The sequence below is a fragment of the Eleutherodactylus coqui genome, chromosome 3 (assembly GCF_035609145.1).
Source record: "Eleutherodactylus coqui strain aEleCoq1 chromosome 3, aEleCoq1.hap1, whole genome shotgun sequence".
In the NCBI taxonomy this organism is placed as follows: Eukaryota; Metazoa; Chordata; class Amphibia; order Anura; family Eleutherodactylidae; genus Eleutherodactylus; species Eleutherodactylus coqui.
This window is the reverse complement of record NC_089839.1, coordinates 238,730,176-238,756,761: the sequence shown is the minus strand read 5'-3', so window position 1 is coordinate 238,756,761 and position 26,586 is coordinate 238,730,176. Positions and strand designations below refer to the sequence as shown.

Genomic DNA, 26,586 nt, shown 5'->3' with positions numbered 1-26,586 from the left:
GTTTTCATTTGTGAAAATCTGCAAAACCCAAGAAAGTGATGGAAACGACACCGCAACGGATAGGGCAGGCGAGGGGCTACATGTTGGGCTGCATCTCAAGTTCACAGGTCCCACTAGTAAGCCACAATAGCGACAAGAGTGGCCCCCCCCCCCCCCTCCCAACAACTTTTACTTCTGAAAAGCCCTCATTAGCAATGCATACCTTAGCTAAGTACCACACTACCTCCAACAAAGCACAATCACTGCCTGCATGACACTCCGCTGCCACTTCTCCTGGGTTACATGCTGCCCAAACCCCCCCCCCCCCCGCACGACCCAGTGTCCACAGCGCACACCAAAGTGTCCCTGCGCAGCCTTCAGCTGCACTCATGCCACACCACCCTCATGTCTATTTATAAGTACATCTGCCATGAGGAGGAACCGCAGGCACACACTGCAGAGGGTTGGCACGGCTAGGCAGCGACCCTCTTTAAAATGGGCGGGGCGATAGTCCACAATGCTGCACAGAAGCAATGAGAAATGCAATCCTGTGCCACCTCCATCTGGAGCTGCACACGTGGGCATAGCAATGGGGAACCTATGTGCCACACACTATTCATTCTGTCGAGGTGTCTACATGCCCCAGTCAGACCGCGTTTTTTTATAAATAGTCACAGGCAGGTACAACTCCGCAATGGGAATTCCGTGTGCACCCACAGCATGGGTGGCTCCCTGGAACCCACCGGCTGTACATAAATATATCCCATTGCATTGCCCATCACAGCTGAGGTAATAATGTCATGTTTAATGCAGGTGGGCTTCGGCCCACACTGCATGCCCCAGTCAGACTGGGGTTCTTTAGAAGTGGACACATGCAGTTACAACTCCCTGTGGACCCACAGCATGGGTGGCTCCCTGGAACCCACCGGCGGTACATAAATATATCCCATTGCATTGCCCATCACAGCTGAGGTAATAAATTCATGTTTAATGCAGGTGGGCTTCGGCCCACACTGCATGCCCCAGTCAGACTGGGGTTCTTTAGAAGTGGACACATGCAGTTACAACTCCGTGTGGACCGACAGCATGGGTGGGTGCCAGGAAGCCACCGGCGGTACATAAATATATCCCATTGCATTGCCCATCACAGCTGAGGTAATAAATTCATGTTTAATGCAGGTGGTCTTCGGCCCACACTGCATGCCCCAGTCAGACTGGGGTTCTTTAGAAGTGGACACATGTAGTTACAACTTCGTGTGGACCGACAGCATGGGTGGCTCCCTGGAACCCACCGGCGGTAGATAAATATATCCCATTGCATTGCCCATCACAGCTGAGGTAATAAATTCATGTTTAATGCAGGTGGGCTTCGGCCCACACTGCATGCCCCAGTCAGACCGGGGTTCTTTAGAAGTGGACACATGCAGTTACAAATCCCTGTGCACCCACAGCATGGGTGGCTCCCTGGAGCCCACCAGCGGTACATACATATATCCCATTGCAGTGCCCAACACAGCTGATGTTACGTGAGCTGTAATGCAGGTGGGCAAAAAATCAATTTGATTACACTGTAGGCGAGGGCCCCCAAAAATTGGTGTACCAACAGTACTATTGTACCTGAGAAAAATTGCCCATGCCCAACCAAGAGGGCAGGTGAAACCCATTAATCGCTTTGGTTAATGTGGCTTAATTGGTAACTAGGCCTGGAGGCAGCCCAGTGAAAAAAATAAAAATTGGTTGAGGTGAAAGTTTTAATGCTTTAATGAACATTGAAACGTATAAAAATTGTTTAGAAAAATTATATGACTGAGCCTTGTGGGCCTAAGAAAAATTGCCCGTTCGGCGTGATTACGTGAGGTTTCAGGAGGAGGAGCAGGAGGAGGAGTAGGAATATTATACACAGATTGATGAAGCAAAAATGTCCCCGTTTTTGATGGTGATAGAGAACGATGCTTCCATCCGCGGGTGCAGCCTACGTATTGCTTAGGTATCGCTGCTGTCCGCTGGTGGAGAAGAGAAGTCTGGGGAAATCCAGGCTTTGTTCATCTTGATGAGTGTAAGCCTGTCGGCACTGTCGGTTGACAGGTGGGTACGCTTATCCGTGATGATTCCCCCAGCCACACTAAACACACTCTCTGACAAGACGCTAGCCGCAGGACAAGCAAGCACCTCCAGGGCATACAGCGCGAGTTCAGGCCACGTGTCCAGCTTCGACACCCAGTAGTTGTAGGGGGCAGAGGCGTCACCGAGGATGGTCGTGCGATCGGCTACGTACTCCCTCACCATCCTTTTACAGTGCTCCCGCCAACTCAGCCTTGACTGGGGACCGATGTCACAGTCTTGCCTGGGAGCCATAAAGCTGGCAAAGGCCTTGGAGAATGTTCCCCTGCCTGCGCTGTACCTGCTGCCTGATCTCTGCGCCTCCCCTGCTACCTGGCCCGCGGAAATGCGCCTTCGGCCACTAGCGCTGTCGGATGGGAAGTTTACCATCAGTTTGTCCACCAGCGCCCTGTGGTATAGCATCATTCTCGAACCCCTTTCCTCTTCGGGAATGAGAGTCGAAGGGCTCTCCTTATACCGTGGGTCGAGCAGTGTGTACACCCAGTAATCCATAGTGGCCAGAATGCGTGTAACGCGAGGGTCACGAGAAAGGCATCCTAACATGAAGTCAGCCATGTGTGCCAGGGTACCTGTATGCAACACATGGCTGTCCTCACTCGGAAGATCACTTTCAGGATCCTCCTCCTCCTCCTCCTCCTCTGGCCATACACGCTGAAAGGATGACAGGCAAGCTGCATCTGTACCCTCAGCAGTGGGCCAAGCTGTCTCTTCCCCCTCCTCCTCATGCTCCTCCCCCTCCTCCTCCTCCTCCTCCTCTGGCCATACACGCTGAAAGGATAACAGGCAAGCAGCATCTGTCCCCTCAGCAGTGGGCCAAGCTGTCTCTTCCCCCTCCTCCTCATGCTCCTCCCCCTCCTCCTCAACGCGCTGAGATATAGACATGAGGTTGCTCTGACTATCCAGCGACATACTGTCTTCCCCCGCCTCCGTTTCCGATTCCAAAGCGTCTGCCTTTATGCTTTGCAGGGAACTTCTCAAGAGGCATAGCAGAGGAATGGTGACGCTAATGATTGCAGCATCCCCGCTCAGCATCTGGGTAGACTCCTCAAAGTTTCCAAGGACCTGGCAGATGGCTGCCAACCAGGCCCACTCTTCTGTAAATAATTGAGGAGGCTGACTCCCACTACGCTGCCCATGTTGGAGTTGGTATTCCACAATAGCTCTACGCTGCTTATAGAGCCTGGCCAACATGTGGAGCGTAGAGTTCCATCGTGTGGGCACGTCGCACAGCAGTCGGTGCACTGGCAGATTAGACCGATGTTGCAGGGTACGCAGGGTGGCAGCGTCCGATTGGGACTTGCGGAAATGTGCGTAGAGCTGGCGCACCTTTCCGAGCAGGTATGACAAGTGTGGGTAGCTTTTCTGAAAGCGCTGAACCACCAAATTAAAGATGTGGGCCAGGCATGGCACGTGCGTGAGGCTGCCGAGCTGCAGAGCCGCCACCAGGTTACGGCCGTTGTCACACACGACCATGCCCGGTTGGAGGCTCAGCGGCGCAAGCCAGTGGTCGGTCTGCTCTGTCTGACCCTGCAGCAGTTCGTGGGCCGTGTGCCTCTTCTCTCCTAAGCTGAGTAGTTTCAGCACGGCCTGCTGACGCTTGCCCACCGCTGTGCTGCCACGCCGCGTGACACCGACTGCTGGCGACGTGCTGCTGCTGACACATCTTGATTGCGAGACAGAGGTTGCATAGGAGGAGGAGGGTGGTTTAGTGGAGGAAGCATACACCGCCGCAGATACCACCACCGAGCTGGGGCCCGCAATTCTGGGGGTGGGTAAGACGTGAGCGGTCCCAGGCTCTGACTCTGTCCCAGCCTCCACTAAATTCACCCAATGTGCCGACAGGGAGATATAGTGGCCCTGCCCGCCTGTGCTTGTCCACGTGTCTGTTGTTAAGTGGACCTTGGCAGTAACCGCGTTGGTGAGGGCGCGTACAATGTTGCGGGAGACGTGGTCGTGCAGGCCTGGGGCGGCACATCGGGAAAAGTAGTGGCGACTGGGAACCGAGTAGCGCGAGGCCGCCGCCGCCATCATGCTTTTGAAAGCCTCCGTTTCCACAAGCCTATACGGCAGCATCTTAAGGCTGATCAATTTGGCAATGTGCATGTTTAACGCTTGAGCGTGCGGGTGCGTGGCGGCGTACTTGCGCTCGCGCTCAAACAGTGGCGCTAGCGACGTCTGGACGCTGCGCTGAGAGACATTGCTGGATGGGGCCGAGGACAGCGGAGGTGAGGGTGTGGGTGCAGGCCAGGAGACGGTAGTGCCTGTGTCCTGAGAGGGGGGTTGGATCTCAGTGGCAGGTTGGGGCACAGGGGGAGAGGCAGTGGTGCAAACCGGAGGCGGTGAACGGGCATCGTCCCACCTTGTGGGGTGCTTGGCCATCATATGCCTGCGCATGCTGGTGGTGGTGCCTCCCCAGCTGATCTTGGCGCGACAAAGGTTGCACACCACTGTTCGTCGGTCGTCAGGCGTCTCTGTGAAAAACTGCCACACCGTAGAGCACCTTGACCTCTTCAGGGTGGCATGGCGCGAGGGGGGCGGTTTGGGAAACAGTTGGTGGATTATTCGGTCTGGCCCTGCCTCTACCCCTGGCCAATGCACTGGCTCGGCCTGTGCCCACACCCTGACTTGGGCCTCGGCGTCCTCGCCCGCGTCCACATCCTCTAGGTCTACCCCTACCCCTCAGCATGCTGTATTACCAGTAGTGCAGAAACAGAACGCTGTAATTAAATGTGCCGCTTATTGGCCTGTGGTTGGAGGCTGACTTCGTTTACGGAACGCCAGGAAATAATTTGGCGCAAGCCTGCTGTAACACTTAGCTGGCTGCGTATGATTTTGTAGAACTACTACACCCAGCACAGACAGACCCAGATCACTGAGCACAGTCACAGGCAGGCCAAATAGATTTTTTGCCCAATATTTTTTAGAAAAGGCACACTGCCTATATTCAATGAATATGTCTTCTGTCCCTGCCTCCACACTTCTGTCCCTGGAGTATGTCACAGAACTGCAGAGTGTTGCACTGTCAACTGCAACACAGCGGTGATTTCAGAGCCCAGACAGAGCCAGGAAATAATTTGGCGCAAGCCTGCTGTAACACTTAGCTGGCTGCGTATGATTTTGTAGAACTACTACACCCAGCACACACAGACCCAAAACACTGAGCACAGTGACAGGCAGGCCAAATAGATTTTTTGCCCAAATTTTTTTAGCAAAGGCCCACTGCCTATATTCAATCAATAATATTAATATGTCTTCTGTCCCTGCCTACGCACTTCTGTCCCTGGAGTATTACTGCAGGGTGCAATGCTCTGCACGGCCGATATACCAAAAAAAAAAAAATGTGCACCACTGCAAAAAGCAGCCTCCACAGTACTGCACACGGTTAGATGTGGCCCTAAGAAGGACCGTTGGGGTTCTTGAAGCCTAAAATACTCCTAACGCTCTCCCTGCCTACGCACTTCTGTCCCTGGAGTATTACTGCAGGGCGCAATGCTCTGCACGGCCGATATACCAAAAAAAAAAAAAAATGTGCACCACTGCAAAAAGCAGCCTCCACAGTACTGCACACGGTTAGATGTGGCCCTAAGAAGGACCGTTGGGGTTCTTAAAGCCTAAAATACTCCTAATGCTCTCCCTGCCTAAGCACTTCTGTCCCTGGAGTATTACTGCAGGGCGCAATGCTCTGCACCGCCGATATACCAAAAAAAAAATGTGCACCACTGCAAAAAGCAGCCTCCACAGTACTGCACACGGTTAGATGTGGCCCTAAGAAGGACCGTTGGGGTTCTTGAAGCCTAAAATACTCCTAACGCTCTCCCTGCCTACGCACTTCTGTCCCTGGAGTATTACTGCAGGGCGCAATGCTCTGCACGGCCGATATACCAAAAAAAAAAAAAAATGTGCACCACTGCAAAAAGCAGCCTCCACAGTACTGCACACGGTTAGATGTGGCCCTAAGAAGGACCGTTGGGGTTCTTAAACCTAAAATACTCCTAATGCTCTCCCTGCCTAAGCACTTCTGTCCCTGGAGTATTACTGCAGGGCGCAATGCTCTGCACCGCCGATATACAAAAAAAAAAATGTGCACCACTGCAAAAAGCAGCCTCCACAGTACTGCACACGGTTAGATGTGGCCCTAAGAAGGACCGTTGGGGTTCTTGAAGCCTACAATAACTCCTAACACTCTCCCTATAGCAGCTCCAACACGATAGCACTTTCCTTCAGCTATGTCAGAACGCATCTGTGGCGAGCCGCGGGAGGGGCCGATTTTTATACTCAGGTGACACCTGATCTCGCCAGCCACTCACTGCAGGGGGGTGGTATAGGGCTTGAACCTCGCAGGGGGAAGTTGTAATGCCTTCCCTGTCTTTCAATTGGCCAGAAAAGCGCGCTAACGTCTCAGAGATGAAAGTGAAAGTAACCCGAACATCGCGTGGTACTCGTTACGAGTAACGAGCATCTTGAACACGCTAATACTCGAACGAGTATTAAGCTCGGACGAGTACGTTCGCTCATCTCTAGTGAAGATCGTTACTTTTGGAAAAAAAAAAAAATTACATTTTTGATGCCAGAAATTGAGTATATCCCAAATGGTATCAGGGTTACTAGTCCCTTAGTAAACCAGTAGTTAATAAAGATGAGCGAACACCAAAATGTTCGGGTTCGCGTTATTCGAAACGAACTTCCCGCGATGTTCGGGTGTTGGTTTCGAATAACGAACCCCATTGAAGTCAATGGGCGACCGGAACATTTTTGTATTTCGCCGATGCTCGCTAAGGTTTTCATGTGTGAAAATCTTGGCAATTCAAGAAAATGATGGGAACGACACAGCAACGGATAGGGCAGGCGAGGGGCTACATGTTGGGCTGCATCTCAAGTTCACAGGTCCCACTATTAAGCCACAATAGCGGCAAGAGTGAGACCCCTCCCCCCGCACTGTCAGCATAACGATCGTTCTCCTCTGCCACAGCTGTAACAGCTGTGGCAGAGAAGAACGATGTTAGCCCATTGAATTCAGTGGAGCCGTCAATACAGCCGACTCCACTGAATGCAATGGGCTGCCGGCGATCGCGGGATGAATTGTCGGAAAGGGGTTAAATATATAAGCCCTTCCCTGCAATTCATCCAGAAATGTGTAAAAATAAAAAATATATATATACTCACCTGGTGCCGGCAGACGGAGTTCAGCGCGGCAGGCTGCAGTTCATGAATGGGTGTGAGTTAGGGCTGGCCTCTGATTGGTCAGGCTGTGACCAATCAGATGCATCTTATTCAGCAGGCGGGGATTTTAAATCCCCGGCTGCTGAATACTACTCACAGCTGTTCAGAGCAGTTCAGGAGAACTGCAGCCTGCCGCGCTGAACTCCGTCTGCCGGCACCAGGTGAGTATATATATATTTTTTATTTTTACACATTTCTGGATGAATTGCAGGGAAGGGCTTATATATTTAACCCCTTTCCGACAATTCATCCCGCGATCGCCGGCAGCCCATTGCATTCAGTGGAGTCGGCTGTATTGTCGGCTCCACTGAATTCAATGGGCTAACATCGTTCTTCTCTGCCACAGCTGTTACAGCTGTGGCAGAGGAGAACGATCGTTATGCTGACAGTGCGGGGGGGGGGGGGGGGGGGTCTCACTCTTGCCGCTATTGTGGCTTAATAGTGGGACCTGTGAACTTGAGATGCAGCCCAACATGTAGCCCCTCGCCTGCCCTATCCGTTGCTGTGTCGTTCCCATCATTTTCTTGAATTGCCAAGATTTTCACACATGAAAACCTTAGCGAGCATCGGCGATAAACAAAAATGCTCGAGTCGCCCATTGACTTTAATGGGGTTCGTTATTCGAAACGAACACCCGAACATCGCGGGAAGTTCGTTTCGAATAACGCGAACCCGAACATTTTGGTGTTCGCTCATCTTTAGTTAACATGTAACAAATAGAGATGAGCGAGCGCACTCGTCCGAGCTTGATGCTCGTTCGAGCATTAGGGTGTTCAAGATGCTCGTTACTCGAGGCGAGCACCACACGTCACTCGACTCCATTACATTTCCTTCCCTGAGAAATGTGCGCCCTTTTCTGGCCAGTAGAAACACAGGGAAGCCATTACAACTTCCTCCTGTGACGTTCCAGCCCTATCCCACCCCCCTGCAGTGAGTGGCTGGTGAGATCAAGTGACCCCCGAGTATTTAAATCTGCCCCGCCCGCGGCTCGCACAGACACACGCTAAAAGAGATCAGGGAAAGTGCTGCGGATGCTTCTGCTGCTATAGGGACAGTGTTAGCGTCTTCAAGAACCACAACGGCCCTTCTTAGGGCCACAGCTCAGCTAGTGCATTACTGTTGTGGCTGCGGTGAGCAGTTTTGCACATTTTTTTTTTTATGTATATCAGGCTTGCAGGCTGTAGCGTTCTCAGACTGCAGTCTGTACTTGAGTATAGGGGCAGTATTGGTCAGGCAGGGACAGTGGTAGTGTAGAATCCTGTCTACAAGTACCCCAATGGTTCTTCTTAGGGCAACCTGCGACCGTGTGCATTTAACTCCGTCGTTGCTGGGAGTTGTAGTACCTCTGTATTGCACAGCCTAGCCTGCGTGCAGCCTTCATTTAAACATTTTTCTGTCCGCACCTTGCGTCGCCTCAGTTCACTCTGCCTCTAAGTGTATGCCAAGAAACCACACATCTTCTACAACGCTCTGTTATACGTGTGCTGTCTCAGACGTTCACGGTCTGCCCGACGCGCATAGATTGAAAGTGCAATACACACTGCCTAGCCTCAGCCTGCATTGCAGAGTAAAATAAGGAGATTTTTTTTTTTAATTCCTTTTTATGGCTAAGGCTTACCCAATGCATTTGCCTGCGTGGCCTGTGGGACTTCACGCCCATCCAAACTGCGTAGTTTCACAGCCTAGCCTGCATGCAGCCTTCCTTATAATTTATCTCTGGCTTCATTTAGCGTTATATTACCGCTGGCAGCCACCAACTGCGTGGCAATAATTTACAGACATTTTTACACCGCTCTGTCTCTGCTCGATTCTTAATCCAGCATGCTGAGGGGTAGGGGTAGGGGCAGAGGACGTGGACACGGTCGAGGACGCGGAGTCCCAAGTGAGGGTGTGGGCATAGGACGAGTTCCTGATCAAGGTGAATTGCAGCCGGCTGCTGCGGGAGTAGGAGAGAGGACAGTTTCTGGGGTCCCCAGCTTCATATCGCAATTTTTGGGTCCACGTCGTAGACCTTTATTAAAAAATGAGCAGTGTGAGCAGGTCCTGTCGTGGATGGCAGAAAGTGCATCCAGCAATCTATCGACCACCCAGTCTTCTACGCCGTCCACTGCTGCAACTCTGAATCCTCTGGCTGCTGCTCCTCCTTCCTCCCAGCCTCCTCACTCCATGAAAATGACACATTCTGAGGAGCAGGCAGACTCCCAGGAACTGTTCTCGGGCCCCTGCCCAGATTGGGCAGCAATGGTTCCTCTCCCACTGGAGGAGTTTATCGTGACCGATGCCCAACCTTTGGAAAGTTCCCGGGGTCCGGGGGATGAGGCTGGGGACTTCCGGCAACTGTCTCAAGAGCTTTCAGTGGGTGAGGAGGACGATGACGATGAGACACAGTTGTCTATCAGTGAACTGCTGGAACTGAAATGTTACTGGGGTCTATCTGCACTGCTGGAACTGAAATGTGACTGGGGCATGTCACAACTGATACTACTGAAATGTTACTGGGGTCTGTCAATCCTGCTGGAACTGAAATGTTACTGGGGTCTGTCTAGACTTATACTACTGAACTGTTACTGGGGTCTGTCTATACAGATACTACTGAAATGTTACTGGGGTCTGTGTATACTGCTGCAAATGAAATGTTAGTGGGGTCTGTTGTCACTGCTGCCAATTAAATGTTACAGAGGTTTGTGCATACTCTTACCACTGAAATGTTACTAATTCTCGGCTCTGCCTATACTGCTGCTACTGCAATGTTACAGAGTAGTGGAAATGGAGGCTTCCCAAAGACATGATGGTGGCGAGGCCGTGCTACTAGGTTCCCCAGGCGCGACAACTTTTCAGCGACGCGGTCACTGGGAAGGTGCATATAACCACGGACACAGGACACGTACTGCCTCAAAATCTTCCCCGTCCTCCTCCTCCAACAATGAAAACATTCTTGGCAAATGCTTTCGCAGTGGTCCGTCTGGCGGCAGTCCAAGAATTTCACCTTAAACGACACAATAAGAAAGCCCCCCACCACAGCCCACTTAATCCTGGCTGCATTCCGAAAACCAACGGAATAAAACCGCGCTAATAGGTCCACAGTCGCGACCACCATCCCACCAACGCGGTTACTGGGAAGGTGCATATAACCACGTACACGGGGATAGGAAACGTACTGCCTCAAAAACATCCCTGTCCTCCACCTCCAACAATGAAAACATTCTTGGCAAATGCTTTCGCAGTGGTTCATCTGGCGGCAGTCCAAGAATTTCACCTTAAACGACACAATAAGAAAGCCCCGCACCGCGGCCCACTTAATCCTGGCCACATTCCGAAAACCAACAGAATAAAACCGCGATAATAAGTCCACAGTCGCGACCACTATCCCACCAACGCGGTTACTGGTAAGGTGCATATAACCACGGACACTGGGACAGGACACGTACTGCCTCAAAAACATCCCCGTCCTCCTCCTCCAACAATGAAAACATTCTTGGCCGAAGCCCACCTGTATTTAATCTGACACTAGCTCTGCTGTCCAGGGCACTGCAATGGGATTTATGTACCGCCGGTGGGTTCCAGGGAGCCACCCATGCTGTCGGTCCACAGGGACTTCACATAGGGGATTTGTACCTGCCTGTGTCTATGAATTAAATAACCCGGTCAGGCTGGGGCATGCAGTGTGGGCCGAAGCCCACCTGCATTTAATCTGACGTTACCTCAGCTGTGCTGGGCAATGCAATGGGATTTATTTATGTACCGCCGGTGGCTTCCTGGGACCCACCCATTCTGTCGGTCCACACGGAGTTGTAACTGCATGTGTCTACTTATAAAGAACACCAGTCTGATTGGGGCATGCAGTGTGGGCTGAAGCCCACCTGCATTTAATCTGACGTTACCTCAGCTATGCTGGGCAATGCAATGGGATTTAATTATGTACCGCTGGTGGGTTTCAGGGAGCCACCCATGCTGTCGGTCCACAGGGACTTCACAAAAGGGATTTGTACCTGCCTGTGTCTATGTGTTAAAAACCCCGGTCAGGCTGGGGCATGCAGTGTGGGCCGAAGACCACCTGCATTTAATCTGACGTTACCTCAGCTGTGATGGGCAATGCAATGGGATTTATTGATGTACCGCCGGTGGCTTCCTGGGACCCACCCATGCTGTCGGTCCACATGGAGTTGAAACTGCATGTGTCTACTTATAAAGAACCCCAGTCTGACTAGGGCATACAGTGTGGGCCAAAACCCACCGGTATTTAATCTGACGTTACCTCAGCTGTGCTGGGCAATGCAATGGGATTTATTTATGTACCGCCGGTGGCTTCCTGGGATGCACCCATGCTGTGGGACCACACGGACTTCACATTAGGGAGTTGTACCTGCCTGTGTATACTTATAAAAAAAAAACAGTCTGACTGGGGCATGCAGTGTGGGCCAAAGCCCACCTGTATTTAATCTGACGTTAGCTCTATCCGGGGCACTGCATTGGGACAAACTACAGGAGCAATAAAGCGCTAATGAGATGTACACAGCTACGCTAGCATTGGAGTCCGCTGTTGGCCCACGATTGCTGAGGGTTTGTACAGAGGCCTATGTCCTGGGTGCAGTGAAAGTCCGCTTCCTGCCTAGGATTGCTGAATCTGTGGGCCGAGGCCTATGCCGTGGGCACGGTGCAAGTCTGCCATGTTTGGCTGCTCAGATCAATTTTTTGTTCATGCCTTGGGTTTCCTAGGACCCACCTATGCTGTTGGTGCAAACTTCCCATCGCGGTGTTTGACCTGTCTGGCACAAAGACACTGACTGACTTGGGTAGGGGGCAGAGCGCAGACGGCTTTCCCCTTGCAGTGTCGATTGAGCTATGCGACACCTTGACAGAATGAATACTGTGTGGCACATGGATTCCCCATTGCTATGCCCATGTTTGCAGCTCCTGACGGAGGTAGCACAGGATTGGATTTCTCATTGCTTCTGTACAGCATTGTGGGCTATGGCCCCGCCCCATTTAAAGAGCATCACTTCCTGGCCCTGCCAACCCTCTGCAGTGTGTGCCTCCGGTTGCTCCTCATGGCAGACGTACTTATAAATAGACATGAGGGTGGTGTGGCTATGGGGCCAGTGTGTGGCATGAGGGCAGCTGAAGGCTGCACAGGGACACTTTGGTGTGCGCTGTGGACACTGGGTCGTGCAGGGGGGTTGGGCAGCATGTAACCCAGGAGAAGAGGCAGGGGGGGGGGGGTGTCCCGCAGGCAGTGCTTGTGCTTAGTTGGAGGTAGTGTGGTGCTTAGCTAAAGTGTGGCTTACTAATGAGGGTTTGTCCGAAGTAAAAATTGTTAGGGGGGGGGGCCCACTCTTGCCGCTATTGTAGCTTAATAGTGGGACCTGGGAACATGAAATGCGGCCCAGCATGTTGCCCCTCGCCTGCCCTATCCGTTTCTGTGTCGTTCCCATCACTTTCGTGAATTTCCCAGATTTTCACAAATGAAAACCTTAGCGAGCATCGGCGATATACAAAAATGCTCGAGTCGCCCATTGACTTTAATGGGGTTCGTTACTCGAAACGAACCCTCGAGCATCGCGGAAAGTTCGACTCGAGCAACGAGCACCCGAGCATTTTGGTGCTCGCTCATCTCTAGTAACAAACAATATAACCTGAAATCACACCTTGGTAAGCTGGTCGCAATAGACATGTTTTGTCATCTAAACTATGAACAAGATGGCTTATGCAGAAAACCGGAAAAAGATCAATCTTTTAGGAGCCATCTACCTAGAATACCATTGGCAAAATGTAATGTGTTGTGAGGTATTTTCCTTATCCTGGATATCAACCAGCAGTAGGAAGGGATAAGGTAGGAGACAGTGAAAGGGCGGTGGCTTGGGGTGTCACCCTTGCAGGAGGCATTCCCTTGGTGGAGGTGACAGCTAGGGTCCCCTGTAGGCGGTTGGGAAAGCCCCAAGAACACACATAGGAAGAAAAAACTATCCAGGAGAATGAAAATACCCACAAAAAAGGAGGGAATTGTGGAAGATGGCTGATAGGTTCGCCATTTTGTCTGTATTTTCTGTTGTCAGCTGTGAAGATGCTATATTGTGTCTCTTATCTAATCCTCCGGAGGGAGGGAACATCACCCCCCCCCCACCTCCACAAGAATTGAAGGAGTAATGCTTTGTGTCCATAAACTGGTCAAACTGGTTCTAACTGGCAGAAACCTATCTAGGAATGTCTTTGTGTGGAGGGACAGGAAATGGCTGACTGTAAGAGAGACACAGGAAGTATCTCCTTCGCACAACCAGTGAAGAATGAACAGAGCATGCTCAAGGGAAGCTCCTCCCGGGTGAATGATCTCACAGCTACCTCACAAATACCTCCCTCTGATAATTACCAATCAGCACACTAAATAATGTAACTGTATCCTAAATTACCCAACTTCCTGTGTTGAAACTTTATTTAAACTTTTACCCGCCTAAATAAAGACGGATTTTTGGGACACATGATGTAGACGTGTGGTCTTTGAAAGGCTCTCCTAGCCTGTACATTATTTCTATCTAATTTGGCACACACAGTATATCAAATAGCGAAAATTGCGCTAACACAGTCAATGGAAGCCATCCATCCCGCGATACTTCTGCTGTGAGCACAGTGGAAGTATCACAGGAAATTGTGTCACCTCCCAGCACCGGCGTGTCATGCGCTGCACTGCGCATGTGCGCCGGCAGGCTGGTCAAGACTCTCGCCGCAGATCCAAAGAGGTGAGTATAGGGTCTCTTTGAGGGCACCGGGGCTGATTCTGCTGTGATATTTCGCAGTGAGAATCCGACCCGGCCGTGGGCATTAGGACTCACAAGTACAGTGCATAATGCAGTATGGCATAATGTTGTGTGCACAAGGCCTAAAGATAAATATTTGCATGTGGTTATAAAGTGGGCTTCCAGAGTCAGTTCTACTGGGAAGCCCTTGGTACCCCAGTCTGACACTGCCAGCAATAACGATTCTTCTTCCGCAAAACTATACATCAATCTGTTCAGCTCCTATAACATGCTGGCCGTAGACCAGGCAATATGCTCAAAATCGCTGGTTTTCTTTATATTATACAGATGTTAAGAGCCCATTCATTAATAACGGCAAAATCATTAATCGCAAAATACTGGAAAAACCCATCCCCCCCGGAATTAGGGGAGTTCAAGGTCCGTATGACAGAACAACATACATATGAGAAATGGTTGGCCTTTCGTGATAATTCTACAAGTCAATTTAAGGAGGCGCTGGAACTCTGGGAAAAATATATAAACGAATAAGCTCAATTTCTACAAAGATGCCAGGTTATCTGTTGTTTGTTTACCCTTTTATGTTACCATTCCCTACTTTACCCCTTGTGATAACAGAAATCACTCTATATAGAAAAAAAACATTTCAAATTAAAACCTGTTATAGCATTTATAAATAATTAATAGAGGGCACCATACAAAGACTACACAATACCAAAATGTGGTGTGCGACTGATAATCCTACCAAGGAGAGGAATAGAGACCACAGTAAACAACCACTAAATTTGCTGTACAATGGACTCAAGATGCATACCACTGTATAGTTAACCCCATTACCGCAAGGATATAACATTGCGATGCAACTTACTATTAAATGAGAAACAAATATGTATACCAATGTATAAGCTTAGGTCAACAAACATAGTCGGTGTAAACAAGGTATATACTTGACTGTAACTTATAATATGCAATGTTGATGTTCAAGATCATTTACCTAATGCTGTATTGTAATCTAAAACTACAACTCTAATAAAAATTATTGAAAGGAAAAAAAAAAAAAGTTTAGATTTGAATTACCTTTGCATTCACTTTTCGCAATAGGCCACCAAGTGCCTTCAACACATGCCATTTTAATAGGTCCATCCTGGGTGTAACCTGGGAGGCAGGCAAAATTTGCCACCGTGCCAGGTGGGTAGGTTTCTTCATTCCATTCACCTTGTAATTGAACTCCTTCAATTCCCTCAGGCTTTGGACAGCGATCTACAATGAGAGAAATAGATATCAAATAAAGTCTTCTCTGTATCATTAGGAGGCTAAGAAAAATCTACTTCATTAAGAAACTAAGAAAGAATTTCCTAACTTTTCAGCAGCGAGTCAATAATGCTATATAACTTCATGCCCTGAACTCAAATGCCCCCTAGGAGCAGCGTCCTTACTCACAGAATGCAATACACGTCGTAGATGTCACTATTATTTCCAGAGGTCGTCACACATTATGCTGGCGGTTCAATACTCCACATTACATTACTCAAAATACATTACTCTGATCCATACTGCTGCTCTGTCATGTGCCTCACTGTGCCATTACACATCCTGGGTACTGTCATAAACACACATCAACACTTTACATTCTAAAGTTTATGCATTATACTTTACATAACACGTCATATGGACCATTAAACCTTGCAAAGCCGTGCTCTAACCTAAACTATGGTGCTATTATCATAGTCCCATGAGTCCATTTACCCCACCCTGGCCAGTGATTTTATATAACATTGTCTCTGGAACCATAAACCACTCATTCTTGTATGATACGTCTTCAGACACTCGCTTTCACTTCTCTGTGTTCTCCGGCACTATGGGGAGGGAGACTCCCTCTCCTCCCATGCACTGTGGACCTGTTCACCCCAGCATGGGGTAACTGTCCACCGTGCAACCCCTTTGCAATGGCTGCTACCACGATGCTCAGCTCTGCCACATCTGTGTCCCGTCATCTACTGTCTGCCCTGAGTCTGGAGCTGTGACGCAGCTCCTTATTAGTTATAGTGGGCACCTGTGGCTCCACACTTTCCCGAGCTTATTGGGGAGGGGCGGGTTTCAACCCTCCAATAACCGTTTCAGTGGGGCCAGATCTACATAGCAGTAATGTGATTAGCACTGATAGGACCTGAGCCCTCTCCTTCAGACTCATAGAAGCTTTAATATTATGCTGCTGTGTGCTACTTCTCTTCTCCTCCATGGCTCTGATTCTTGGCTGGCAGAGAAGGGACACACATAGCACTTCCCAGTGCTCTCTCCAGCAGGCCTCACTATCTTCGCTCTCCCAGTGGCATCTCAGACCGTGAGGGGGCGGGGCTACACAAAGATGCTGCTGCTATGTATGGGGGAGTGCTGTTCAGGGCTACCCCCTTACAGCTGAACTCACACACCCAAGAAACTTGGGTGTAACTCGCATCTAACAGCACATGGACACTTGTCTCTGTGTTGTCCTATGTCCATGAGCAATGCACATTGCATGTCCTATTTTTGCCCCGGAAAATAGACAAAAATAGGATATACAGTCAATTTTTTCACCATGATCATTGGTACATGCAAAGAAAATCATTCAAGGAGATAGCCACAGAAGGAAGGCCTAATTTATAACAGGAAAAATACTAGTACAACTCTGGTAGTCAAGCAAACCAACCTGTCTAAGGATGGGTTTAGAGTTGAGCGAACGTACTCGTCCGAGCTTGATACTCGTTCGAGTATTAGCGTGTTCGAGATGCTCGTTACTCGTGACGAGTACCACGCGATGTTAGAGTTACTTTCACTTTCATCTCTGAGACGTTAGTGCGCTTTTCTGGCCAATAGAAAGACAGGGAAGGCATTACAACTTTCCCCTGCGACGTTCAAGCCCTATACCACCCCCCTGCAGTGAGGGGCTGGCGAGATCAGGTGTCACCCGAGTATAAAAATCGGCCCCTCCCGCGGCTCGCCACAGATTTGTTCTGACATAGAGGAGGGAAAGTGCTGTTGGTACCGGAGCTGCTATAGGGAGAGTGTTAGGAGTATTTTTGGCTTCAAGAACCCCAACGGTCCTTCTTAGGGCCACATCTAACCGTGTGCAGTACTGTGGAGGCTGCTTTTTGCACATTTTTTTTTTTTTTTGTATATCGGCCGTGCAGAGCGTTGCGCCCTGCAGTAATTATACATAGTGCAGGGCCAGTAGTGGTGAGGCAGGGACAGAAGACATATATTGTGAGGCAGGGACAGAAGACATATATTGTGAGGCAGGGACAGAAGACATATATTGTGAGGCAGGGACAGAAGACATATATTGTGAGGCAGGGACAGAAGACATATATTTATTGAATATAGGCAGTGGGCCTTTGCAAAAACATTTGGGGAAAAAAATCTATTTGGGCTGCCTGTGACTGTCCTCAGTGTACTGGGTCTGTGCTGGGTGTAGTTGTCCTCCTAATTCATACGCAGCCAGCTAAGTGTTACAGCAGGCTTGCATAAAATTATTTCCTGGCTCTGTGTTGGCTGTTAAATCACCGCTGTATTCCAGTCCACAGTGCAACAGTCTGCAGTTATTTTACATACTCCAGGGCCAGTAGTGGTGACGCAGGGACAGAAGACATATACAGTGTATGTAGGCAGTGGGCCTTTCCAAAAACATTTGGGGAAAAAAATCTATTTGGGCTGCCTGTGACTGTCCTCAGTGTACTTGGTCTGTGCTGGGTGTAGTTGTCCTCCTAATTCATATGCAGCCAGCTAAGTGTTACAGCAGGCTTGCACAAAATTATTTCCTGGCTCTGTGTTGGCTGTTAAATCACCGCTGTATTCCAGTCCACAGTGCAACAGTCTGCAGTTATTTTACATACTCCAGGGCCAGTAGTGGTGACGCAGGGACAGAAGACATATACAGTGTATATAGGCAGTGGGCCTTTCCAAAAACATTTGGGGAAAAAAATCTATTTGGGCTGCCTGTGACTGTCCTCAGTGTACTGGGTCTGTGCTGGGTGTAGTTGTCCTCCTAATTCATACGCAGCCAGCTAAGTGTTACAGCAGGCTTGCGCAAAATTATTTCCTGGCGTTCCGTAAGCGAAGTCAGCCTCCAACCACAGGCCAATAAGTGGCACATTTAATTACAGCATTCTGTTTCTGCACTACTGGTAATACACCATGCTGAGGGGTAGGGGTAGGCCTAGAGGACGTGGACGCGGGCGAGGACGCGGAGGCCCAAGTCAGGGTGTGGGCACAGGCCGAGCCAGTGCGGTGGCCAGGGGTAGAGGCAGGGCCAGACCGAATAATCCACCAACTGTTTCCCAAAGCGCCCCCTTGCGCCATGCCACACTGCAAAGGTCAAGGTGCTCAAAGGTGTGGCAGTTTTTCACAGAGACACCTGATGACCGACGAACAGTGGTGTGCAACCTTTGTCGCGCCAAGATCAGCTGGGGAGCCACCACCACCAACATGCGCAGGCATATGATGGCCAAGCACCCCACAAGGTGGGACGAAGGCTGTTCACCACCTCCAGTTTGCACCACTGCCTCTCCCCCTGTGCCCCAACCTGCCACTGAGATCCAACCCCCCTCTGAGGACACAGGCACTACCGTCTCCTGGCCTGCACCCACACCCTCACCTCCGCTGTTCTCGGCCCCATCCAGCAATGTCTCTCAGCGCAGCGTCCAGACGTCGCTAGCGCCACTGTTTGAGCGCAAGCGCAAGTACGCCACCACGCACCCGCACGCTCAAGCGTTAAACGTGCACATTGCCAAATTGATCAGCCTGGAGATGCTGCCGTATAGGCTTGTGGAAACGGAGGCTTTCAAAAGCATGATGGTGGCGGCGGCCCCGCGCTACTCGGTTCCCAGTTGCCACTACTTTTCCCAATGTGCCGTCCAAGCCCTGCACGACCACGTCTCCCGCAACATTGTACGCGCCCTCACCAACGCAGTTACTGCCAAGGTCCACTTAACAACAGACACGTGGACAAGCAGAGGCAGGCAGGGCCACTATATCTCTCTGACGGCACATTGGGTGCATTTAGTGGAGGCTGGGACAGAGTCAGAGCCTGGGACCGCTCACGTCCTACCCACCCCCAGAATTGCGGGCCCCAGCTCGGTGCTAGTATCTGCGGCGGTGTATGCTTCCTCCACTAAACCACCCTCCTCCTCCTACGCAACCTCTGTCTCGCAATCAAGATGTGTCAGCAGCAGCACGTTGCCAGCAGTCGGTGTCGCGCGGCACGGCAGCACAGCGGTGGGAAAGCGTCAGCAGGCCGTGCTGAAACTACTCAGCTTAGGAGAGAAGAGGCACACGGCCCACGAACTGCTGCAGGGTCTGACAGAGCAGACCGACCGCTGGCTTGCGCCGCTGAGTCTCCAACCGGGCATGGTCGTGTGTGACAACGGCCGTAACCTGGTGGAGGCTCTGCAGCTCGGCAGCCTCACGCACGTGCTATGCCTGGCCCATGTCTTTAATTTGGTGGTACAGCGCTTTCTGAAAAGCTACCCACACTTGTCATACCTGCTCGGAAAGGTGCGCCGGGTCAGCGCACATTTCCGCAACTCCAAGACGGACGCTGCCACCCTGCGGACCCTGCAACATCGGTTTAATCTGCCAGTGCACCGATTGCTGTGCGACGTGCCCACACGGTGGAACTCTACGCTCCACATGTTGGCCAGGCTCTATGAGCAGCGTAGAGCTATTGTGGAATACTAACTCCAACATGGGCAGCGTAGTGGGAGTCAGCCTCCTCAATTCTTTACAGAAGAGTGGGCCTGGTTGGCAGACATCTGCCAGGTCCTTGGAAACTTTGAGGAGTCTACCCAGATGGTGAGCGGGGATGCTGCAATCATTAGCGTCACCATACCTCTGCTATGCCTCTTGAGAAGTTCCTTGCAAAGCATAAAGGCAGACGCTTTGCACTCGGAAACGGAGGCGTGGGAAGACAGTATGTCGCTGGATAGTCAGAGCACCCTCATGTCTATATCTCAGCACGTTGAGGAGGAGGAGGGGGAGGAGCATGAGGAGGAGGGGGGAAGAGACAGCTTGGCCCACTGCTGAGGGTACACATGCTGCTTGCCTGTCATCCTTTCAGCGTGTATGGCCAGAGGAGGAGGAGGAGGAGGAGGATCCTGAAAGTGATCTTCCTAGTGAGAACAGCCATGTGTTGCGTACAGGTACCCTGGCACACATGGCTGACTTCATGTTAGGATGCCTTTCTCATGACCCTCGCGTTACACGCATTCTGGCCACTACGGATTACTGGGTGTACACACTGCTCGACCCACGGTATAAGGAGCACCTTTCCACTCTCATACCCGAAGAGGAAAGGGGTTCGAGAGTGATGCTATACCACAGGACCCTGGCGGACAAGCTGATGGTAAAATTCCCATCCGACAGTGCTAGTGGCAGAAGGCGCAGTTCCGAGGGCCAGGTAGCAAGGGAGGCGCGGAGAACAGGCAGCATGTACAGCACAGGCAGGGGAACACTCTCTAAGGCCTTTGACAGCTTTCTGGCTCCCCAGCAAGACTGTGTCACCGCTCCCCAGTCAAGGCTGAGTCGGCGGGAGCACTGTAAAAGGATAATGAGGGAGTACGTAGCCGATCGCACGACCGTCCTCGGTGACGCCTCTGCCCCCTACAACTACTGGGTGTCGAAGCTGGACACGTGGCCTGAACTCGCGCTGTATGCCCTGGAGGTGCTTGCTTGTCCTGTGGCTAGCGTCTTGTCAGAGAGGGTGTTTAGTGCGGCTGGGGGAATCATCACAGATAAGCGTACACGCCTGTCAACCGACAGTGCCGACAGGCTTACACTCATCAAGATGAACAAAGCCCGGATTTCCCCAGACTTCTCTTCTTCACCAGCGGACAGCAGCGATACCTAAGCAATACGTAGGCTGCACCCGCGGATGGAAGCATTGTTCTCTACCACCATCAAATTTTTGCACCTGAACCAATTTTTATTTTAACTGGGCTGCCTCCAGGCCTAGTTACCAATTAAGCCACATTAACCAAAGCGATTAATGGGTTTCACCTGCCCTCTTGGTTGGGCATGGGCAATTTTTCTGAGGTACATTAGTACTGTTGGTACACCAATTTTTGGGGGCCCTCACCTACAGTGTAATCCAATTAAGTTTTAGCCCACCTGCATTAAAGCTGACGTTACATCAGCTGTGTTGGGCACTGCAATGGGATATATTTATGTACTGCCGGTGGGTTCCAGCGAGCCACCCATGCCGTGGGTCCACACAGAGTTGTAACTGCATGTGTCCACTTCTAAAGAACCCCAGTCTGATTGGGGCAATGCAGTGTGGGCCAAAACCCACTTGCATTAAACATGACATTACCTCAGCTGTGATGGGCACTGCAATGGGATACATTAATGTACAGCCGGTGGGTTCCAGGGAGCAATGGGTGCACACGGAATTCCCATTGCGGAGTTGTACCTGCCTGTGACTATTTATAAAAAACTTTTAAAGAGGGTCGCTGCCTAGCCGTGCCAACCCTCTGCAGTGTGTGCCTGCGGTTCCTCCTCATGGCAGACGCACTTATAAATAGACATGAGTGTGGCGTGGCATGAGTGCAGCTGAAGGCTGCGCAGGGACAATTTGGTGTGCGCTGTGGATACTGGGTCGTGCAGGGGGGGGGGGGGTTGGGCAGCATGTAACTCAGGAGAAGTGGAGCGGAGTGTCATGCAGGCAGTGATTGTGCTTTGTTGGAGGTAGTGTGGTGCTTAGCTAAGGTATGCATTGCTGATGAGGGCTTTTCAGAAGTAAAAGTTGATGGGGGGGGCCCACTCTTGCCGCTATTGTGGCTTAATAGTGGGACCTGGTAACTTGAGATGTAGCCCCTCGCCTGCCCTATCCATTGCTGTGTCGTTCCCATCACTTTCTTGAATTGCCCAGATTTTCACAAATGGAAACCTTAGCGAGCATCGGCGATATACAAAAATGCTCGGGTCGCCCATTGACTTCAATGGGGTTCGTTACTCGAAACAAACCCTCGAGCATCGCGATAATTTCGTCCCGAGTAACGAGCACCCGAGCATTTTGGTGCTCGCTCATCTCTAGATGGGTTCATACGAGATTGTTTTGGTGCGTGCATACGCACACACAAAAACACGCTTGTATTTACAACAATGCATTCCCTATGGTGTGTGTACATGTCCGTGTTTTACAGGTGCATGCCTGCAAAGATAGTACATGCATGCACCATAGGGAATGCACGCATTGTTTTCAATGGAGCCGGGACTGCTGCCGGCGGCTCCATTGACAACAATGGTCTGCCGGCTACCTGCATTCTTTTTCAGGGAAGGGCTTTACATATAAGCCCTTCCCTGAAAAAGAAAGATTTTAGTGTTAAAAAAAAAAAAAATTGCAGGGATTCTCTTATGAAGCCCTTCCCTGAAAAGCCACTGGCAGCTGCACGGGCTCAGCGTTGACTTCTGCTGCTGTCCCCGTTCTGTAGCGCTGCTGAGCTATCAGCAGCCGGGGATTTAAAATCCCCCCTGCTGGTAGCTCTGATTGTGATTGGCTGAAGCACTTCAGCTAATCACAATTAAAGCTATCAGCAGGCAGGGATTTTAAATCCCCGGCTGCTGATAGCTGAGAGCTACAGAGTCGGGGACAGCGGCAGAAGTCAACGCTGAGCCCCAGCAGGTGAGTATTTTTTATTTTTTCTTACCATTTTAAAAAATGAAGCCCTTCCCTGCAAAGCCGCTGACAGCTTCTGGGGCTCAGCGGGGACTTCTGCCGCTGTCCACGACTCTGTAGCGCTGCTGAGCTATCAGCAGCTGGGGATTTAAAAATCCCCGCCTGCTGGTAGCTCTGATTGTGATTGGCTGAAGCACTTCAGCCAACCACAATCAGAGCTACTAGCAGCCGGGGATTTTAAATCCCCAGCTGCTGATAGCTCAGAACTACAGAGCCGGGGATAGCACCAGAAGTCGCGGCTGAGCCCCGGCAGCTGAAGGGAGGTGAGTATTGTTTTTTTTAAATTTTTTGCAATATATTAAATGGCTTTTCAGGGAAGGGCTTATGAAGCCCTTCCCTGAAAAGCCATAGACGGGATGCCAGCAGCAGGATTCTCTACCGCAGCTGTCATGTGTGACAGCTGCGGTGGAGAATTGAAGAATTCCCTTTGCTGCATCTGCCACTGATGTGGCAGATGTAGCAGCAGGGAATTTTTTTAACTAGCGGGGGTGAAGAAAACATCTGCCGCATGCGGCAGATGTGTTCTTCATGCCCGCGGGGGTCACAGCAGTGGCAGAGGGGTAAGTTTTTTTAAAAAAAATTATATGTAAAGCCCTTCCCTGAAAAAGAATGCAGAGGGCCGACAAAGCATTGTTTTCAATGGAGCCGCCGGCAGCAGCCACTGCGCCATTGACAACAAGCACGCAGCTGTGTTCACGCATTTTGCTCGTACCTAGGTGCGGATGTATGTACCTAAGTACGCACCAAAACACGCTCGTGTGAACCCACCCTTGGTCTTACAAATCTGAGATGGATGAAAACTCTTCTGTATGTTTTGGGCAGAGGAAAAAGAAAAAAAAAACTAAAGTTACAACACAAAATCTAGGACACCCTACTCCATGAGAACTGCCTCCATACATTCTGGTGCTCCAAAACTGGCCACCAATAATATAACGGAATGGGGCACCATAGCAGCAAATGCATACTCATTTTCCTTCTCCAATTCTTCTGGACGTCCTTCATTTTCCATGCCATCGGAACTGATGAATATAACAACCCTCTATGTGAAGTACATGTGGGATAAATCAATCCACGTCTTTGAACGTGGGCTCCGGTATTACCATCACTGGAACTTCTGTCATTCTGTGCATACCTCCTCCGATAATTGTAACACTCCACTTACATTAACAACACCTATTTTTTAGGCCAGAGTGGAATACAACCTAGTAATCAAGAAAAAATATCTCAAAATCAGAAGTAAAAACTAATAAAAAAGATCTAAGAATGAGATGTAGATTGTGGATCTATCTTTTGCAACCTTAACAGATGCCCAAATATCACTTCTGACGAGAGGCCTGTCATTTACACCAACACCTTCATTGAGCCACTATGACTGGATGAAGAATGTCCATCTATTTGCCAAAAAATAGCTTTGCATTAATACTGTATCCTTAGATCATGGGTTACAGTGAAATCAACTATTTCTGATATGGAATCTTTGAGTATTTTGGTGGACCTTATGGACAAAAAAAATTTAATGTTGTAAAGATACAGCCCCATTTACCATATTAAAGCTGAGATAAACCACAACCCCCACACTCTGCCAATATACACGTATTGGCACATTTACAAGAGTGGTATGCAATGACATAGCTAGCATTAAACCAAGTAATTATGGAATCTCTTGCATCCTATCTATGTGATGTTAAGAATACCATTACCAAAATTCATGAAATACTTGTTTCATCTGGTGTCCTTTTAGCAAATATACCTGTTGAAAGTTTATATAGTAACATCTATCACTGTTACATGTGCTGCTGGGATCTATAGTTCTAAGCTTCCTAGCAGCACAGACCTCACAGGATTAATTGATTGAGCTGGCTGGGTGTGGTACTTCCTGCTATTCAATCTCCTGGGTCTGTGCTCACATATAAACCCAGCTCCTGGTCAGTCTGTCTGGTGTTCAGGGTGAGCAGTCATGAATCCTTGTCTGTTGAAGTTTGCTGTGTGATCTGTGTCTTGCTGGTTCATGTCCGTTTGTACATTTATATTCTGTCAGTTTTGTGTTACTTGCTGTGTGATCTGCTATCTGTGTCCTGTCCTGTTGCAGCGTTCTGTGTGAACTATGTCCGGTTCTGCTGGATTCCTGGTTAGTGTAGGGACTAGCAGTATAACCAGGAGCCGTGAAGTGGCCTCCTAGCTTTCATGTTTTGTACAAAATGTCAACTAATACCTGGTATTTATATTCAGCTTATCATCTGTTACTAGTGGTTGCATTTTGGCTGCTGTATGCTGTATATTCTGGCTCTGTGTGTCCTGTTGTTCAGTCCCTGTCATGTGGCATGTGAATGCGTCCTGTTCTGGTGTGTGGCTCCTAGGATCAGCTAGGGCCCAGATCTAAAGACCGCTGAGCTGCCCTTATTGGGGCAATGTCCCCGCTTAGGTAGGGCCAGGTCAACCTCCCGTAGCAAAGTGTCAGTTGTGAGAAACCCATGTGCATGCATCTCTCCTTGTCACGATCGTGTGGGCCCCATGCTTACTTTGCCCACACGATCGTAACAATCACCTCTGGGCCCTATGAGCTGTCACACATTTCCTCAGCATTACGGGTACACAATTTTCTACACATAATGATTGTGTTTTTTTTCTTCTTTATTTTGTCCTTACAATTAATTTTTGTTTGAGAATACTTTCTTTTAATCAGATATGTGACATAGCCATGGGAAAGGCATGTGCAGGGACATATGCAAATTTATTTCTTGAGTGGTGGGAATACAATATTGTTTTTTTTGGATGCGCTTGATTTATATACTAATCATGTCTTCTTTGAGGACACTTCATAGATGACATACTTATTCTATGGCATGGCAGCAGCACCTTGTTATCGGAACTTATTGCGTGATAAACAATAATGATATTGGTATGCATTTCACCTTGGAGATATATGACAATACTATCAGTTTTCTGGATCTTTCCATCACTTTCTACCCCCTTTAGAAAATCTATGGCCACCAATAGCCTTCTGGGATAGTTGGCACCCTCCCCCACCCCTCTTCACTCAGAATGGGGATACCAAGTGAACAATAGTTAAGGGCAAGAAGACAGTGTTCTAGTAATGAATCTTTTGACTGTGAATGTCAGAACATCTGTAGAATATTTAGAGAAGAATTATCCATCCAGCTGTTTGAAAAGAGCCTATCATAGGGCTAAGACAGAGAACAGAGACAAACCAAGAAAATTGTGAGATATGTAGGAATATATAATGGTTATTCTGACCAGGTCTTGAGGATTCTGATGCGGAGCCAGTCATTTCAGCATACCCTAGTGTCACGTACAGCAGGGATTCTAATTTTATGGATATTCTGGTACCAGTGGTAGTGAAGTTAATTGACTATGGGACATGAGTGTGGAATGTTATGCATGTGGTAACTGTTCAAGCTGTACAGTGGTTGCCAGATCCAAGCTCTGTCAATCATAAAGATGGCAAGAAATACCATATCAGACAATTCATTATTTGTAGAACCATTGGCATCATATATGTGGCATAATGTCTATGTCCCAAATTCAATGTGAGAAAAACATGTCAAGAGTTCAGAGAACGTATATCCAAACATCTCAGTTTGTTATGGATCGGTACTGAGTATACCTAATGAATATCTGCCCCCTTCCTATCTAAGAAGCAAGTGCATACACTAGAATGAAGAATCACTCGCTGACATACAGTTCAGTTGAATGACACTTCCCCTTTACTAATCAAGCTGCATGAGGTTTTATAGACGGTATGCATAGTTAGTACGTCACAAAGTATGAATCTGTAGTTGATTGGTTATTGCC

General features: G+C 49.5%; 1 protein-coding gene across 1 annotated transcript in view; it reads right to left on the bottom strand.

Annotated features, from left to right (window-relative positions):
- The window catches only part of LOC136620287 (complement factor H-like), a 197,029-nt gene that overhangs the window by 135,307 nt on the left and 35,136 nt on the right, over nucleotides 1-26,586 (bottom strand). Inside the window, exon 2 of the mRNA XM_066594988.1 lies at nucleotides 15,144-15,326. Coding sequence (XP_066451085.1) covers nucleotides 15,144-15,326 — 183 coding nt within the window. The remainder of the gene's footprint in view (nucleotides 1-15,143; nucleotides 15,327-26,586) is intronic.